This window comes from Oncorhynchus mykiss, chromosome 1 (genome assembly GCF_057628025.1).
Source record: "Oncorhynchus mykiss isolate SJ-2025 chromosome 1, ASM5762802v1, whole genome shotgun sequence".
Lineage (NCBI taxonomy): Eukaryota > Metazoa > Chordata > Actinopteri > Salmoniformes > Salmonidae > Oncorhynchus > Oncorhynchus mykiss.
In genome coordinates this window covers 33,384,178-33,401,965 of record NC_143022.1, presented here as the reverse complement: position 1 = coordinate 33,401,965, position 17,788 = coordinate 33,384,178, and the positions used below count along the sequence as shown (strand labels likewise).

The 17,788-nt window shown below is 42.2% G+C and overlaps 1 protein-coding gene across 1 annotated transcript; it reads right to left on the bottom strand.

The window, feature by feature from the left end:
- Positions 1–11,408: 11,408 nt before the first annotated feature.
- LOC110520271 (ankyrin repeat domain-containing protein 34C-like) lies at positions 11,409–13,132 on the bottom strand. The gene has a single exon (XM_021597495.3). The coding sequence runs from the start codon at positions 13,130–13,132 to the stop codon at positions 11,570–11,572; it is 1,563 nt and encodes a 520-aa protein (XP_021453170.1). The 3' UTR covers positions 11,409–11,569.
- Positions 13,133–17,788: the final 4,656 nt, after the last annotated feature.

The window sequence follows — 17,788 nt, the reverse complement described above, 5'->3', positions numbered from 1 at the left end:
TCACTGCCTTTTGGCTGACAAAGTCATGTTAGGATATGTCAGGTATCCTGTTAGAGCTTTTGTGCCGAACCCACTACGGTGTTTCAGGTGCCATGCTTATGGTCATGTTATAGCAGTGTGTAGGAGGGATATTCCTAGATGTGAGGAGTGTGCAGGAGGGCATGGGACAGAGGAATGTGTTGTTTGGGTGAACAAGTTGTGCGTGACAACTGTAGGGGTGCCAATATTACTGGGGATCAGAAGTGTCTGGTGTGAAATAGGCAGGTTGAGGTGGCCAGTGCCAGAGAAGTACAGGTGTCGTATGCTGAGGCAGTGAAGAATGTAGAGGATGATGGATCAAGGTTGAGGGATCCTAAGAAGTTTGATGTGGGTGTGTCTTTGCCATGCAATCACAACAAACAAATGCAGTAGTGAGTACAGCGATGTAAGCTAGGCTAGCTTTGCTCTGGCAAGAACACATTTTTGAAGTTGAGGACTTCTCCCCTCCTAACTGACTCACCATCTCAAGGTGGTCAGTTCTATGTGTAGGCTAAAGCTTGCGCTGACTTTGTGTTTAGCCAAGTTGACTGCAGCTATCTACAGTGCCTTGCGAAAGTATTCGGCCCCCTTGAACTTTGCGACCTTTTGCCACATTTCAGGCTTCAAACATAAAGATATAAAACTGTATTTTTTTTGTGAAGAATCAACAAGAAGTGGGACACAATCATGAAGTGGAACGACATTTATTGGATATTTCAAACTTTTTTAACAAATCAAAAACTGAAAAATTGGGCGTGCAAAATTATTCAGCCCCCTTAAGTTAATACTTTGTAGCGCCACCTTTTGCTGCGATTACAGCTGTAAGTCGCTTGGGGTATGTCTCTATCAGTTTTGCACATCGAGAGACATTTTTTCCCATTACTCCTTGCAAAACAGCTCGAGCTCAGTGAGGTTGGATGGAGAGCATTTGTGAACAGCAGTTTTCAGTTCTTTCCACAGATTCTCGATTGGATTCAGGTCTGGACTTTGACTTGGCCATTCTAACACCTGGATATGTTTATTTTTGAATCATTCCATTGTAGATTTTGCTCCGTCCCAGTCTCAGGTCTTTTGCAGACTCCATCAGGTTTTATTCCAGAATGGTCCTGTATTTGGCTCCATCCATCTTCCCATCAATTTTAACCATCTTCCCTGTCCCTGCTGAAGAAAAGCAGGCCCAAACCATGATGCTGCCACCACCATGTTTGACAGTGGGGATGGTGTGTTCAGCTGTGTTGCTTTTATGCCAAACATAACGTTTTGCATTGTTGCCAAAAAGTTCAATTTTGGTTTCATCTGACCAGAGCACCTTCTTCCACATGTTTGGTGTGTCTCCCAGGTGGCTTGTGGCAAACTTTAAACGACACTTTTTATGGATATCTTTAAGAAATGGCTTTCTTCTTGCCACTCTTCCATAAAGGCCAGATTTGTGCAATATACGACTGATTGTTGTCCTATGGACAGAGTCTCCCACCTCAGCTGTAGATCTCTGCAGTTCATCCAGAGTGATCATGGGCCTCTTGGCTGCATCTCTGATCAGTCTTCTCCTTGTATGAGATGAAAGTTTAGAGGGACGGCCAGGTCTTGGTAGATTTGCAGTGGTCTGATACTCCTTCCGGCTTTAAACTTCTTCACAACAGTATCTCGGACCTGCCTGGTGTGTTCCTTGTTCTTCATGATGCTCTCTGCGCTTTTAACGGACCTCTGAGACTATCACAGTGCAGGTGCATTTATACGGAGACTTGATTACACACAGGTGGATTGTATTTATCATCATTAGTCATTTAGGTCAACATTGGATCATTCAGAGATCCTCACTGAACTTCTGGAGAGAGTTTGCTGCACTGAAAGTAAAGGGGCTGAATAATTTTGCACGCCCAATTTTTCAGTTTTTGATTTGTTAAAAAAGTTTGAAATATCCAATAAATGTCGTTCCACTTCATGATTGTGTCCCACTTGTTGTTGATTCTTCACAAAAAAATACAGTTTTATATCTTTATGTTTGAAGCCTGAAATGTGGCAAAAGGTCGCAAAGTTCAAGGGGGCCGAATACTTTCGCAAGGCACTGTAGCATAGCTTGGTGATGGCTGAAGCTGGCTATCCAATCTAGCTGATATTTCTCTGTCAAATCGGTTATGGCAAGATAGCTTAAAGAGTAATATGAGAAGAATGAAATTGCTAAAGATATTCTTAACAAAGTGTTTTGACGACTTTCAAGTATAAGTTCCATGTAGAATAAACCATCCTTCACATAATATTGTAGAAGCAGTGTTCTGCTAATATAACAATGTGCAAATATTACACCCGTCTTTCATCTTATATTGGCATTCACAGCCGACAGAGATAGTGTACCTATCAACTTTTTGTCTGGTGGTGCTGCGGCTACCTTGCCGCCTCCAGACGGCCACCTTAACCAAACATGTCAGTCGTCAAACCTTCCTATATGGTGTCACATACCACCCCCCCCCCCCCCCTCCCCCACCCTTGATAGTGCCATTTGATTCAATAATAACAAAATATGATAACAAGTTATAGATGTCTTGTATAATTCTATTGCTGAGTGCAAGGGCTCGCTCCATTCAGAGACATCAGCATCAAGCCGTCTGTCAGTCTGGCCTCTTATCACATCTTGCAAGTCTCCCAAATGCTGGCTCCATATACAGTAGGTATCTGTGAAAAAATACACACATACGTACGTAGTTGCTGTTCTATTACCAATGGCAGTTAGAGTAGGTGATATCTGACACACAAACAGATACTATGTTGAAGTTTGAACAGGTCAGACTAAACCTACCTTATTCTGTTCTTCCCATCAACAACCATTGGTGAGAAGACAAGAGGTGAGGCTGGAGGTGAGGCCTTTGCCAGAGCCTCATTGATGGAAATAGCAGCGTAGATCAGCTCAGATACTGGTCGGTCACACACACACACACACACACACACACACACACACACACACACACACACAGAGCACTGATTACATTATCAATGTCTATTATGATTAGCCTGGTGGAATCAACCAGATCGATGCGCTCACCTTTATTTCACTTCAGATATCATAACATGTGAAGTCCAATAGAATGGTGAACACAGCGATTAGGTAGGTTCCACCAGGCTAGGTTATGCCCTGGACATTATATGCATCTAAGTAGATATTAAGCAAAAAATAATGTCAGATACATAACCAGCAGTCTATGGTCTAGTTACCGGTATACTTACCACCACTGGGGACCAATGAACTCCAACCACCTATTCCACACGGCAGGGTCCTTCAGCAGTGCATGCAAACTATTGTTGGCTGTGCATCCTGTTGGAAGCATGCATTGTCGAACTGGAGCCGAAGGCATGGTCAATACGTATTGGGCTTTTCAGTCTCAAACGGCAGATGAAACATCAGCGACCCATTCATTCAATGAAGGAAAGTGAAGTGGGCGGAGGGGCAATTTCCACATGGATGGAGCTTGGCAAAAGAGTGCATGAATTGTTGACATAATTGTAATCCAAACCCAACCTACAATTGACTTGTGACACACTCTTTTCTTAACAAGACTGAATTTATGTCAAAAATGATCTTATTTACACTTTGTAGCCAATTTTGAAACTATAATAAATGTTTCTTACTGACTCATATCAATGTCACATAAGAGGTTTTCAAAGGTATTAATTTGTTGTTTTTTAGAGGGAATCATTCCTTAACCCTTGGCCTACAATGTTTGCGCCACCACAGAAATCGAATTAACATAACACAAAGAAAATCCAGAAGATCTCCAAAATCGGTCTTCTCAAAAATCTCTGTAGCATCAGAATGGTTTGGCCTACAAACTATTCTAACCACTATTGAAAGCGGAGACTCTCACAAGTATGATTGTGTTGATCTAGGATGCTCATAAGCCTCACAAGACACATCTGAAGATCCCGGGTACCAGTTAAAACATTTTCATGGAACCATATATGAGTTTAGTGCCATTTGTAAATATGAATTTGTTCTTAACTGACTTGCATAGTTAAATAAAGGTAAAAAAAAGGTTAGGGTAACCTAACATAGAGGGCTTAAAAGAAACGCCTCAAACTAGATCCCCCTACATACTGGTTTTGACGTGAAGAAAAAAACTGTCTGAGGAGGTTCTCTTCTGATACTGTTCAACCAATCCAGTAAATGTGGAGGAGGAGTTCATCTGGAGTGTCGCCTTATTAACGTCCAAAAGCGCAAGTCACGTCACATGCTCTCTTTCCATTTGCCCTGAAAACCGGAACTTCTGGTTGAGACTAGGTTTAAGTAAGGGTTATGGATAGGCTAAGGGTAGGGCCTAAGGTTAGGGTTAAGTTTAGGGTAGGGACATCCCAAGGATTCCAAAGCACTGACCGCTCTGTAACAAGTTGTTCCCGTGACCTTCCACTACTTCCTGATTGTACATTATATCACAATGGTAAACAATTTTACTGTATTTTGACAAAGTTGGTATGTATGGGATGGTAATATATTTTTGTTGAATTAAACACAGGTTTTATAACTTTGAATAGACGCATGCACCATTGAATCAGAGACTACTTCAATAGTCAGAAGCTGTTACAAAACTGAAAACATGCAGAACTACACTACAGTAAAGCAATAAATACTTTTTTTGGACATCCGACAGGGATCGCTCTTATTACAATCACAGGTTTAAAAATATATAAAAAAATCTATTTCTTTTTTTGAGGTTTTTGCGCAATGAAATATTTTGAGATGCACCATCTAATTTTCAAGTATCCAAATGAAAAAATGTAAACAAACCTAGAAAGAAAATGCAGAGAAACAAGAATAATAAGGCAACTACTGTCTAATATTAATAACAATGAACTGGGAAGTCATACTGAGACTAGGTTCTATTTTTTTAGATGAGGCCTGCATTAATACATCAAACATACAGTACCAGTCAAAAGTTTGGACACACCTACTCATTCAAGTGGTTTTCTTTATTTAGACTATTTTCTAGATTGTAGAATAATAGTGCAGACATCAAAACTATGAAATAACACATATGGAATCATGTAGTAACCAAAAAAGTGTTAAACAAATCAAAATATAAAAGCAGCTATACCCATCTCTGTGGAGAACAAAGGGGCCTCCAGTGTTATCCAAGCCTGTGACCGACCGGGTTTGGTCATTTGTCTAAATTCAATTAATGATGATACAGTTGAAGTCGGAAGTTTACATACACCTTAGCCAAATACATTTAAACTCAGTTTTTCACAATTCCTGAAATTTGAGTAAAAATTCCCCGTCTTAGGTCAGTTAGGATCACCACTTTATTTTAATATGAAATGTCAGAATAATAATAGAGAGAATGATTTTATTTCAGCTTTTATTTATTTTCATCACATTCCCAGTTGGTCAGAAGTTTACATACACTCAATTAGTATTTTGTAGCATTGCCTTTAAATTGTTTAACTTGGGTCAAACGTTTCGGCTAGCCTTCCACAAGCTTCCCACAATAAGTTGGGTGAATTTTGGCCAATTCCTCCTGACAGAGCTGGTGTAACTGAGTCAGGTTTGTAGGCTTCCTTGCTTGCACACGCTTTTTCAGTTCTGCCTACACATTTTCTATGGGATTGAGGTCAGTGCTTTGTGATGGCTACTCCAATACCTTGACTTTGTTGTCCTTAAGCCATTTTGCCACAACTTTGGAAGTATGCTTGGGATCATTGTCCATTTGGAAGACCCATTTGCGACCAAGCTTTAACTTCCTGACTGATGTTTTGAGATGTTGCTTCAATATATCCACATAATTTTCGTTCTGATGATGCCATCTATTTTGTGAAGTGCACCAGTCCCACCTGCAGCAAAGCACCTCCACAGCATGATGCCGCCACCCCTTCATGGTTGGGATGGTGTTCTTTGGCTTGCAAGCCTCCCCCTTTTTCTTTCAAACATAATGATGGTCATTATGGCCAAACAATTCTATTTTTGTTTCATCAGACCAGAGGACAATTCTCCAAAATGTACGATCTTTGTCCCCATGTGCAGTTTCAAACCGTAGTCTGGCTTTTTTTATGGCTGTTTTGGAGCAGTGGCTTCTTCCTTGCTGAGCGGCCTTTCAGGTTATGTCGATATAGGACTTGTTTAACTGTGGATAGAGATACTATTTAGGGTATGTAAACATTATATTAAGTAGCATTGTTTAAAGTGGCTAGTATGTATAATGTACAATGTATAATGTATCCAGGCTGTATCACATCCGACCGTGATTGGGAGTGCCATAGGGCAGCGCACAATTGGCCCAGCGTCGTCCGGGTTTGGCCGGGGTAGGCATCATTGTAAATAAGAATTTGTTCTTAACTGACTTGCCTAGCTAAATAAAGGTTAAATAAATAAAAACATGGAAAAAAGACCTACAGAGGATTGGGAAAGTATTCAGACCCCTTGACTTTTATCACGTTTTGTTACTTTACAGCCTTATTTTGTGATGGATGATTTTTTTCTATTCTTATTCTCATCAATCTACACACAATACCCCATAATGACAAAGTGAAAATATGTTTTTAGAAATGTTTGCAAATGTATAAAAAAAAACTGAAATATCACATTTACTTAAGTATTCAGACCCTTTACTTTGTTGAAGCACCTTTGGCAGCGATTATAGCCTCAAATCTTCATGGGTATGACGCTACAAGCTTGGCATACCTATATTTGGGGAGTTTCTCCCATTCTTCACTGCAGAAGCTCTCAAGCACCGTCAGGTTGGATGGGGAGTGTCGCTGCACAGCCATTTTCAGGTCTCTCCAGAGATGTTAGATCGGGTTTAAGTCTGGGCTCTGACTGGGCCACGCAAGGACATTCAGAGACTTGTCCTGAAGCCACTCCTGCATTGTCTTGGCTGTGTGCGTAGGGTTGTTGTCCTGTTGGAAGGTGAACCTTTGCCCCAGTCTGAGGTCCTGAGCGCTCTGGAGCAGGTTTTCATCAAGGATCTCTCTGTACTTTGCTCTGTTCATTTTTCCCTCCATCCTGACTAGTCTCCCAGTCCCTGCCACTGAAAAACATCCCCACAGCATGATGCTGCCACCACCATGCTTAATCGTAGAGATGGTGCCAGATTTCCTCCAGAAGTGATGCTTGGCATTTAGGCCAAAGAGTTCAATCTTGTGTTCATCAGAGCAGAGCATCTTGTTTCTCATGGTCTGAGAGTCCTTTAGGTGCCTTTTGGCAAACTCCAAGCAGGCTGTCATGTGCCTTTTACTGAGGAGTGGCTTACATCTGGCCAGATTGGTGGAGGAACTAGAGGAACTCTAGAGCTATGTCAGTGTGACCATTGGGTTCTTGGTCACCTCCATGACCAAGTCCCTTCAACCCAGATTGCTCAGTTTGGCCGGGCGGCCAGCTCTAGGAAGAGTCTCGTTGGTTCCAAAATTCTTCCATTTAAGAATGATGGAGGACATTGTGTTCTTGGGGACCTTCAATTATGCAGACATTTTTTGGTACCCTTCCCCAGAACTGTGCCTCAACATAATTGTAATAATAATGTAATTGTTTTTAGGCCAGCTGTTTTTAGTCAAGATGTTTGTGTTTTTAATGTAATATGTAATTGTTGTACTGTATGTGTGTTTATAGTTTTGTTTAATGTTATGTTAGTGTATGTAAGTTGTTTTGTCTGAAACGTTGTTCCCCCTGCTGCTATTGGATCAGGTCTCTCTTGGAAAAGAGATGTTATCTCAATGAGGAAAAAACTATAAATAAAGGTTAAATAAATAAAAAATAGTAAAAAATAATGCTGTCTCAGAGTTCTACGGATAATTCCTTTGACTTCATGACTTGGTTCTTGTTCTGACATGCACTGTCAACTGTTGGACCTTACATAGACAGGTGTGTGCCTTTCCACATCATGTCCAATCAATTGAATTCACCACAGGTGGACTCCAATCAAGTTGTAGAAACATCTCTGGGATTATAAATGGAAACAGGATGCACCTGAGCTCAATTTCGAGTCTCATTGCAAAGGGTCTGAATACTTATGTAAATAAGGTATTTCAGTTTAAAAACATTTGTAAATGTACAAACATTTCTATAAACCTGTTTTTCCTTTGGAATTATGGGTTATTGTGTGTAGATTGATAACTAAAATGTTTTATTTAATCAATTTTAGAATAAGGCTGTAACTTCACAAAGTGTGGAAAAAGGGAAGGGGTCTGAATTTTCCGAAGGCACTGTAGCATTAATGGAATTATGGGTAGAATTATTATTTGAGGTAACAGATGAGCTAATAGGTGAGAAATAGTGATTAAAAACAGCAGCTATATCTGCTGGCTCATGACTGTCCTGGAGGATTAGTTGCTGAATGGGTTGGTTAGTTAACCTATTTAAAAGGTAATACAATATGTGTATTTCCAAAACTGCTGTGCTTGTTTTTGAATTATTTATAAGACTATCCATATAGAACGAGGCTTTTGCATTTCTAATTTTAGTTTTACTGGCGTTTCTTAATTTTCTATGATTTCCAATCATTCTGATCTTTGGTTCTATGGTACTTGGCCCAGGCTTCATCTCTCTCTGAACAGATGCATTAAGCTAACACATGGAATTGTTTTAAGATGGTCATACCATGGATCATTTAGATATTTGATTAGGAATTTTAGGACCCCTTTAGGTGTAGAAAAAGTATATATTTTGGGGGGGATATAATGTTTTCTTTGACCTTTACTACTATAGCCCATAGAGACGCATTGAATAAGACATTCATAAATACCATAAAGAACCATCCACCTACTGCTATTGTCACTATGAATGGTGGATAGAGGGCAGGAGAGACATTGCAGTTGACTTTGTTTTCTATCCTAGCTAAAGTGACTGCACCTCAAAAACTGTGGGTCCTCAGGGCAGCTGCCAGAAGCTGTGGGACTTAAGTGCTTCCATGGTTGGTCTGGCATGATGGACCTGATTACCACCAGGACTGGCCTAGCCTTTAGAATGAAACTATACACAGCAGTCAACACATATTACCATCTGATGATGATGAACTCTGTAAGTGAAATGCGTTCAAATATCATTGCATTTGGTAAGAAACTGTTGAATGACAAGTGCTTAGAGACATTTATTTAGAATATACAGCAAACTACATACAAAAATACTATGCATCAAAATATGTTAATGTTTAATCAGAAGGAATGTCTTACAGTTAAGTTACATGGCAGCTGTATTAACTTTTACTTAAATTGCCATAAGTGTAAATTATATTCTAGAGGAACAACAACCACTAAAGTCTGTATTTACGTTTGTAGTGTCCAGATATGTAACTCAGCAAAAAAAGGAACGTCCCTTTTTCAGGACCCTGTCTTTCAAAGATAGTTTGTAAAAATCCAAATAACTTCACAGATCTTCATTGTAAAGGGTTTAATCACTGTTTCCCATGCTTGTTCAATGAACCATAAACAATTAATGAACATGCACCTGTGGAATGGTCGTTAAGACACTAACAGCTTACAGATGGTAGGCAATTAAGGTCACAGTTATGAAAACTTAGGACACTAAATAGGCCTTTTTACTGACTCTGAAAAACACCAAAAGAAAGATGCCCAGGGTACCTGCTCATCTGTGTGAACGTGCCTTAGGCATGCTGCAAGGAGACATGAGGACTGCAGATGTGGCCAAGGCAATAAATTGCAATGTCCGTACTGTGAGACACCTAAGACAGAGCTACAGGGAGACAGGACAGATAGCTGATCTTCCTCGCAGTGGCAGACCACGTGTAACAACACCTGCACAGGATCGGTACATCTGAACATCACACCTGCGGGACAGGTACAGGATGGCAACAACAACTGCCCGAGTTACACCAGAAATGCACAATCCCTCCATCAGTACTCAGACTGTCCGCAATAGGCTGAAAGAGGCTGGACTGAGTGCTTGTAGGCCTGTTGTAAGGCCGGTCCTCACCAGACATCACCGGCAACAACGTCGCCTATTGGCACAAACCCACCGTCGCTGGACCAGGACTGGCAAAAAGTGCTCTTCCGTCGACAGGACTGGCAAAAAGTGCTCTTCACTGACGAGTCGCTGTTTTGTCTCACCATGGGTGATGGTCGGATTTGCGTTTATCATCGAAGGAATGAGCGTTACACACTCTGGAGCGGGATCGATTTGGAGGTGGAGGGTTCGTCACGGTCTGGGGCGGTGTGTAACAGCATCATCGGACTGAGCTTGTTGTCATTGCAGGCAATCTCAACGCTGTGCGTTACAGAGAAGACATCCTCCTCCCTCATGTGGTACCCTTCCTGCATGACAATGCCACCAGCCATACTGCTCGTTCTGTGTGTGATTTCCTGCAAGACAGGAATGTCAGTGTTCTACCATGGCCAGCGAAGAGCACGGATCTCAATCCCATTGAGCACATCTGGCACCCTTTGAATCGGATGGTGAGGGCCAGGGCCACTTGCAAGTGCCTTGGTGGAAGAGTGGGGTAACATCTCACAGCAAGAACTGGCAAATCTGGTGCAGTCCATGAGAAGGAAATGCACTGCAGTACTTAATGCAGCTGGTGGCCACACCAGATACTGACTGTTACTTTTGACCCCTCCCTTTATTCAGGGACACATTATTCCGTTTACGTTAGTCACATGTCTGTGGAACTTGTTCAGCTTATGTCTCAGTTGTTGAATCTTGTTATGTTCATACAAATATTTACACATGTTGAGTTTGCTGAAAATAAACGCAGTTGCTTTTTTTGCTGAATTTGTGTTGTTTTGTCATGGAACTAATGTATGAAAATACATGCCCTGCTATATCTACAAAACATTTGGAGAAACAACATTTTATTTTTCTCTTGGGCAATTTAGAATTTACGATAATGAAGTGCTGATTTCCATAATCTCTTTAATTGTACTTAAGGCATATAAGTCATAGGATTTGTACGTTTTCTTAGCCTTTCATATTGGGCAGGAAACCAACGGCACTAAAACAAAACACCCTTTGGTTGCATTGGGACTTATAAATAACTTTTTGATCCACCTTCTTTTCCGATAATTGTCTTGAAGGCACTGTATACAAATTTGCTACAAAACAGTCAAACTCCCTTTCATACTAGAGCTACAACATACAAAACATAACACATTTTTTTGTATTTCTAGTTAGCCCACCTGCATTTTGAATGAATAACATAATTCTACACAACCATCTGGTTTGTTGGCTACACATGTATTTCCTACTGTATGTGTTCTTAGGATTGCACATCTAAAGGACTTGATGGCCCAACAAATAATTGTTATTCATACGGTTACATTCAAATAGTTTTTGTGATTTTTAATTGTCTAGAAATGTAATGCTTTTGAATCTCTCAGCCATCAGTTGTTACCTTGAGATGTTGCTAGTGTCTAACCTGTAATGTTGAATAGGTGGTGCTGATATTCTAAGAGCATTAATAACATTTACAACTGTATAAGCAAGCTATATTCTTGTTCCACTGATTTTCTAAGAGGAAAGGTTGAAATAAAAAAAATCTACAAAATCAGGACATTTTCTTTAGAAAGGTTACATTTTTTTTTATGTGGTGAACATTGCTACGTCTACAAACAATGAGTCCCACTACAGCTCCTCAAAAGCAGAGAGTTGTTTCATTTGCTCCACTTGCATAGAGTGCCTCCTTACAAGTTTCTTCTTTGACTTGAGCTGGCCTCTATTTGGTGAGTTTGCTGCTACTGGAGCTATTGATCTGAAACCTGAGGCAAGAGGGGATGAGGGCTTGCTGCTGGTTCCAATGTCAGGTATAGGAGGGTTGGGGTTGAAGTTCAGGGGGGGTAGATGGCCAGGCCGGGTATGGGAAATGTAGTCCAGCAGCAGAGTCCCTGAGCCTCGCCTCTCCAGGAGGCCTGGTGCGCACCGTCGTGCTGTGCTGGGAGATGACGTGCTGTTGTTGATGTCAGTGGAGTTGGTCAGAATGGCTAACGGAGATCCGTTGAGTTTCTTCCTTTCTAGAGGAACCTTAGGAGAGTCCAGCATGCAACAGTCTGAGTACAGCTGGAAGTCTGAGTCATAGTGGTCAGTGCCCAGCCATCTCCTGTAGACTGTGTCTCTCAAACTGGCTGGCCCAGTGTTACTGCTACTGTCCTGCTCTGCAGGGACGGTGCTACGCCGGGCTAGGGGCTGGTGCTGCTGACACAGACTCTTCTCATATGCCGATTTGGAAGTTGGAGGGACAGATAATGAGGACGAAATTTGTGGAAACAACACATCCTTGCCATTCACACTGTTTTGTCGAGACAGAGTCGATCTCTTGGACAGAGAAAGTCCATTGATGCCTGTGACAACGTCCTCATCAGAGGACGTTCTTTTACTCTCCTCGTGGGCCGCAGCTGGAGCGAGGACGGAGGGAGCGATCAGCCCCCAGGGCTCTGACTGCAGACGTTTCAGCTGGGGTAAACGAGCACGCTTGGGGTTGGCTGGTCGCCGCGTGGGAGAAGTCGGCCCATTGGGAAGCTTTGCTGCTGTGCTGGATGATGTTTTCAACTTTGTCTGGAAACTGAAGATCGTGTTGTGCTGCTCGGCTGAGTTAGGTGATGAGGAGGTGTTGAGTTCAATGTCAGAGGGAGTGGTGCAGAATGCAGCGGAGCACTTATCCTCTAGCTCTGTGGAAGGGGGGGCATTCAGGTACTGCTTGGTGGTTTTGGTGCCAGAGGGTGACTTGTCTGTGGTGATAATGATGACCTCTTTGCCCTTGGCTTTACATGCGTCTAGGAGACCCTTTAGGGTCTCCTTATCGTCTCCGTTAATGGCATAGACCAGAGCAGAGGCCCCACTCCTGTCTTCCAGACTTGGGTCTGCCCCATTGGTCAACAGGTGGGACACCACCTCATGTCCCGCCCTCTGGCTGCAGGCGTGCATCAGGGCCGTCCGGCCTGCTTTATCCTGGATGTTGGGATCAGCCTTGTTATCCAGTAGGTACTTAACCAGTTTTGCCTTACTGACGCTCTGCGGGTCGCTGTGTTTGGACATGCAGGCCACCATGAGCGGTGTCTCTCCTCGCTCGTTGCTCTCATTGATGTAGGCACCCCCATCCAGCAGGAGCCTGGTGAGCCGCAGGCGTCGGAGCCACACCGCCTTCAGGAGAGAGTTCCCGTCTGTCCGCAGCTCTAGTATGTCTGCCATCATCACCAAGACATACACAGATAGTGCCCTCCCTCAGTGGTGAAAGACAGTCACTACCTGCAGCCCTTCAAACAAAGCATAGATTATTTTGCATGATATTTTGCTTAATATATAGGTCGGCTTACTGATTCATCCATCTAGTATTATCACAAACACACAAGCACAATGGATACTTTCCAAGCCTCTCCCAAGACTACCACCAGGAGGCAATCTGTGTTCTAAAAATCTATTTTATTAAGACATGAACAGGTATGGAAATTGTGGAAGGAACTTTATACCTATTTAGGTAGTTTTATTGTCAAAACAGTAAACTGTGCTAGTGGCAACGAAAAAATATAGAATTTTGTGAATAGTGGTCAAAACTTGTCACATGTATCTTCTGTAAGCTTCCATCTCCCTGTGTAAAACATCAATTAGATGGAAGATTGTGCATTATAGCCTATATGTAATCAAGCCATTTATCTTGAATGTATTGCTTGTTAGATATTGATGGACAATAGCCTAGTATTCAATATTGTAATGTTATTTTGTTATTGTTGCTCTGTAATTGACCAATTAATCCCAGATCTAAGCCTATAAATGAATTAGCTGAACTTTTCGATCATTAAATACCAATAATAAATGACATGACATATTGAGATAATCATATGGTTGTGGAAAAAAACATCGTCACCATAAGCGCTAATCATCCTAGAAGAGTTGAAGAGTTGGGTCACATGTTTTCAGCAAAAACATCTATGTAATGTTCAGATAATTTTTTCTTACTGTATTCAACGACAACTAAGATGTATCTTCTTCGGGTAGGCTACCTAACGTGCATTATCTGTTTAATAGATTACCATTAGACTAGGCTATACCGCGTCGCTGTCCATGGTCCTCATTTTGGATAACTTGTGTTAGAGATGCGCATCTGTTAGAAAACGTTTCAATACAAAATTCCTGATCTGTTGTACAATTTAGGCGACTTTTTTTTACAGACATATAGTACTTACTATGATTCCTTTATGTCGTTAAAATAACAGTAAACTTGTTATCAGCAGAAGTAACCCGAAGGACCACAATTTAATGTGTTATTTTGACTCTTCACATAACCATGGACTCCTCACATTTAATATTCTCATTAGCTAAACAAACTATCTTCCATTATCGAATTATAATATACTTGTCTACTCAAAAAGGTGTGTGGGATTTAATATATATATATATATATATATATATTAATATGTAGACTATTTACGTTTTCTGTGAAAATGACCTGCATTAATCCACATATTCTTATGTTCAAGATATCAAGAAGGTGTAACTGTCATTCCACCACTTATCTTACCTGATGCAGGCTTGTCATGTTCAAAGGTGTCCCAATGTTTTGTCATTAGCGACCCTGAAACATAATGGGAAAAAAATGAAAATACAAGGTTCTTCTTTATAATCCCTGGATTTATTCGGAGTTTATTCGGAGCTTACTGTCCTGGTTTAGGTTCCGAGCTCTGGGAGCGTAGCGCATCATGCTCCTCGCTTTTGTTATGGAAACGTTCTAAATCAATCCATTAGGCGGCATTCCTTTCACTGCGCGTTCAATAACCACAACCTCAAGATACTGAGGTTGTAAATAACTTTCTTTTTTTTTGCCTGGTGAATGAAACGTGCATTTTCTTGACGTCAGAGTCGACAAAAATAAAGATTGCGTCTGGTAAGAACCATCACACAAACAATCCAGTTCTACCTTCCAATAAAATGGAAAGGTTCACAGTTTTATAACACATTTTTTACAGCATATAATGACAAAACATTTTTAGAGATTAGCCTATGTCTCACTTCCACAACATAGGGAGAATCAAGATTCAGTATATACAAAAAGTATAATTTAATATTTTTGTACACTGGAAGTTATACAGTTTCATGTGATCATTCATATTAACATCACAGATGTTGAGCCAGGGAAGGTGGCTGTCACTTGTCTGCCCTATGACAGAAGTGGAAAACTTGTGCTGAAGTTAGGTTCAGTAGCCTAATCATGTCAGGGTGTCTACATGTCCAAGACATCAAAATTGTAATTTGGTTGCAATATTTAGCCCTCCTGACCACAAAGACAAATACACTCATGTTTATTTCTTGAATACACATTGCAGATGTTTTTTGACATTTTTGTCTTGGATTTATTATATTGCAAAAATAATGGGTAAATCATAATCTTGAAAACAGGACATGTTTACAGCACAATTAAAGAGGCCACAACTTGTTCCAGCCATCACAGCCATACTGCCTAATAGGGACATTTCTATTTATAGGTTGCTATGAGACAGCAGAGAAGCAGTTCCTGATGAGAGCTATGGAGTTCTCAGCTTTGCAAGGAACAGGTAATCAGAACAATAACATTGCACCAAGAAACAGGAGGGCTATTATGTCATTTACCCGAATGTATTTGTTGATGATGTTTTCCATTTGCACAAAGAATCCCAAAGCCCATTGATCATTAGCCCTTATGACCCCTGCATTTTTCCTCATAGGGGACAGATTTATCACTACTCTGATGTTGCAGGACTTTAACAGTCAAGGATGTCAGTGATTTCCCCCCTAGTGATTGCTTGACAGACTCCTGGGAAATGTTGTTATTTACCAGGGAGGCACACGGGAGATGTGGTTTATGGAACAGCAGGGAGTCACCTACTTCCATGCTCGTGTTCATCCCAGGAACTGATAGAAAGTCATTATGGCTGTCTGGCTATTCTGTGTAGGAACAGTCCACATGGTTCTTGGTACAGACATCACTTAAAAAGGAGAGGTAATCCAAGGAAAGGGCATTGCCTAGATGTAGATCTCTGAGAGGTAAAAAAAAAAAGGTAAAATATAATGGAGTCAAGGCCTTCTGATGAGTGTTGTCAAGCAACAAAAAGGGATCTTTGTTGGTGGACTTAAGCAGGGAGGCTGTAATATACCATGATAATTGGAATAATGTAGATGCTGAAATAAGACACAGTCTGTACCATTTTGAGGTGAGGGGCTAGTCTATCCTGTCATGTATTGTCATGTTGTGTCTTGTTTCTGTCCTTTCCTTTCACCCTGTCTCCCTCTGCTGGTCGTGTTAGGTTACCTTTTCTCCCCCTCTTTTCCCCAGCTGTGCCTTGTCTCCTCCTAACTACCTCGTTACCCCTTTTCCCACCTGTTCCCTTTTTCCCTCTGATTAGTCCTCTATATCTCTCTCTGTTTCTGCTCCTGTCTTTGTCGGATTCTTGTTTGTGTTGTTCATGCCTGAACCAGACTATCGTCATGTTTGCTGCAACCTTGTCCTGTCCTGTCGGAATCTGCCGGTCCATCTGAGCCTACATTTGTTTTGCTATTAAAGAAGCTCTGTTTACGTTAAGTCGCTTTTGGGTCCTCATTCACTAACCGTAACAGAAGAATCCGACCAAGAATGGACCCAGCGACTTCGGATCCTCTCCACTCAGCCGTCGAGATCCAGGGAGCGATGCTAGGCAGACACGAGCAGGAATTGTCTGCTGCTCGACATGCCGTTGAGACCCTGGCCACCCAAGTCTCCAACCTCACAGAACAGGTTCACCATCTCCGCCTCGATCCACCGGCCACTTCCAGGGCTTTCGAATCTCCGGAGCCCAGAATCAATAACCCGCCGTGTTACTCTGGGGAGCCCACTGAATGCCGCTCGTTCCTCACCCAGTGTGATATTGTGTTTTCTCTCCAGCCCAACACTTACTCCAGGAGCACTGCTCGTGTCGCCTACGTCATATCTCTCCTTATTGGACGGGCTCGTGAGTGGGGCACGGCAATCTGGGAGGCAAGGGCTGAGTGTACTAACCAGTATCAGGACTTTAAGGAGGAGATGATACGGGTTTTTGATCGATCTGTTTTTGGGGAGGAGGCTTCCAGGGTCCTGTCCTCCCTATGTCAAGGTAATCGATCCATAACAGACTACTCTATTGAGTTTCGCACTCTTGCTGCCTCCAGTGGCTGGAACGAGCCGGCTTTGCTCGCTCGTTTTCTGGAGGGTCTCCGCGCAGAGGTAAAGGATGAGATTCTCTCCCGGGAGGTTCCTTCCAGCGTGGATTCCTTGATTGAACTCGCTATTCGCATTGAGCGACGGGTTGATCTTCGTCACCGAGCTCGTGGAAAGGAGCTTGCGTTCTCCGTTGCCCCCCTCTCCGCATCACTACCATCTTCCTCTGCCGGCTCGGGTGCTGAGCCTATGCAGCTGGGAGGTATCCGCATCTCGACTAAGGAGAGGGAACGGAGAATCACCAACCGCCTCTGTCTCTATTGCGGTTCTGCTGGTCATTTTGTCACTTCATGTCCAGTAAAAGCCAGAGCTCATCAGTAAGCGGAGGGCTACTGGTGAGCGCTACTACTCCTGTCTCTCCTTCAAGATCCTGCACTACCTTGTCGGTCCATCTACGCTGGACCGGTTCGTCAGCTTCCTGCAGTGCCTTAATAGACTCTGGGGCGGAGGGCTGTTTTATGGACGAGACCTGGGCTCGGGAACATGACATTCCTCTCAGACAGTTAAGGGAGTCCACGGCCTTGTTCGCCCTGGATGGTAGTCCTCTCCCCAGGATTCAGCGTGAGACGCTACCTTTAACCCTCACTGTTTCTGGTAATCATAGCGAAACCATTTCTTTTTTAATTTTTCGTTCACCTTTTACACCT

What these genes read in the sequence shown, in the direction of transcription:
- LOC110520271 (XM_021597495.3), bottom strand. Translation starts at nt 13,132, where the DNA reads ATGATGGCAGACATACTAGAGCTGCGGACAGACGGGAACTCTCTCCTG.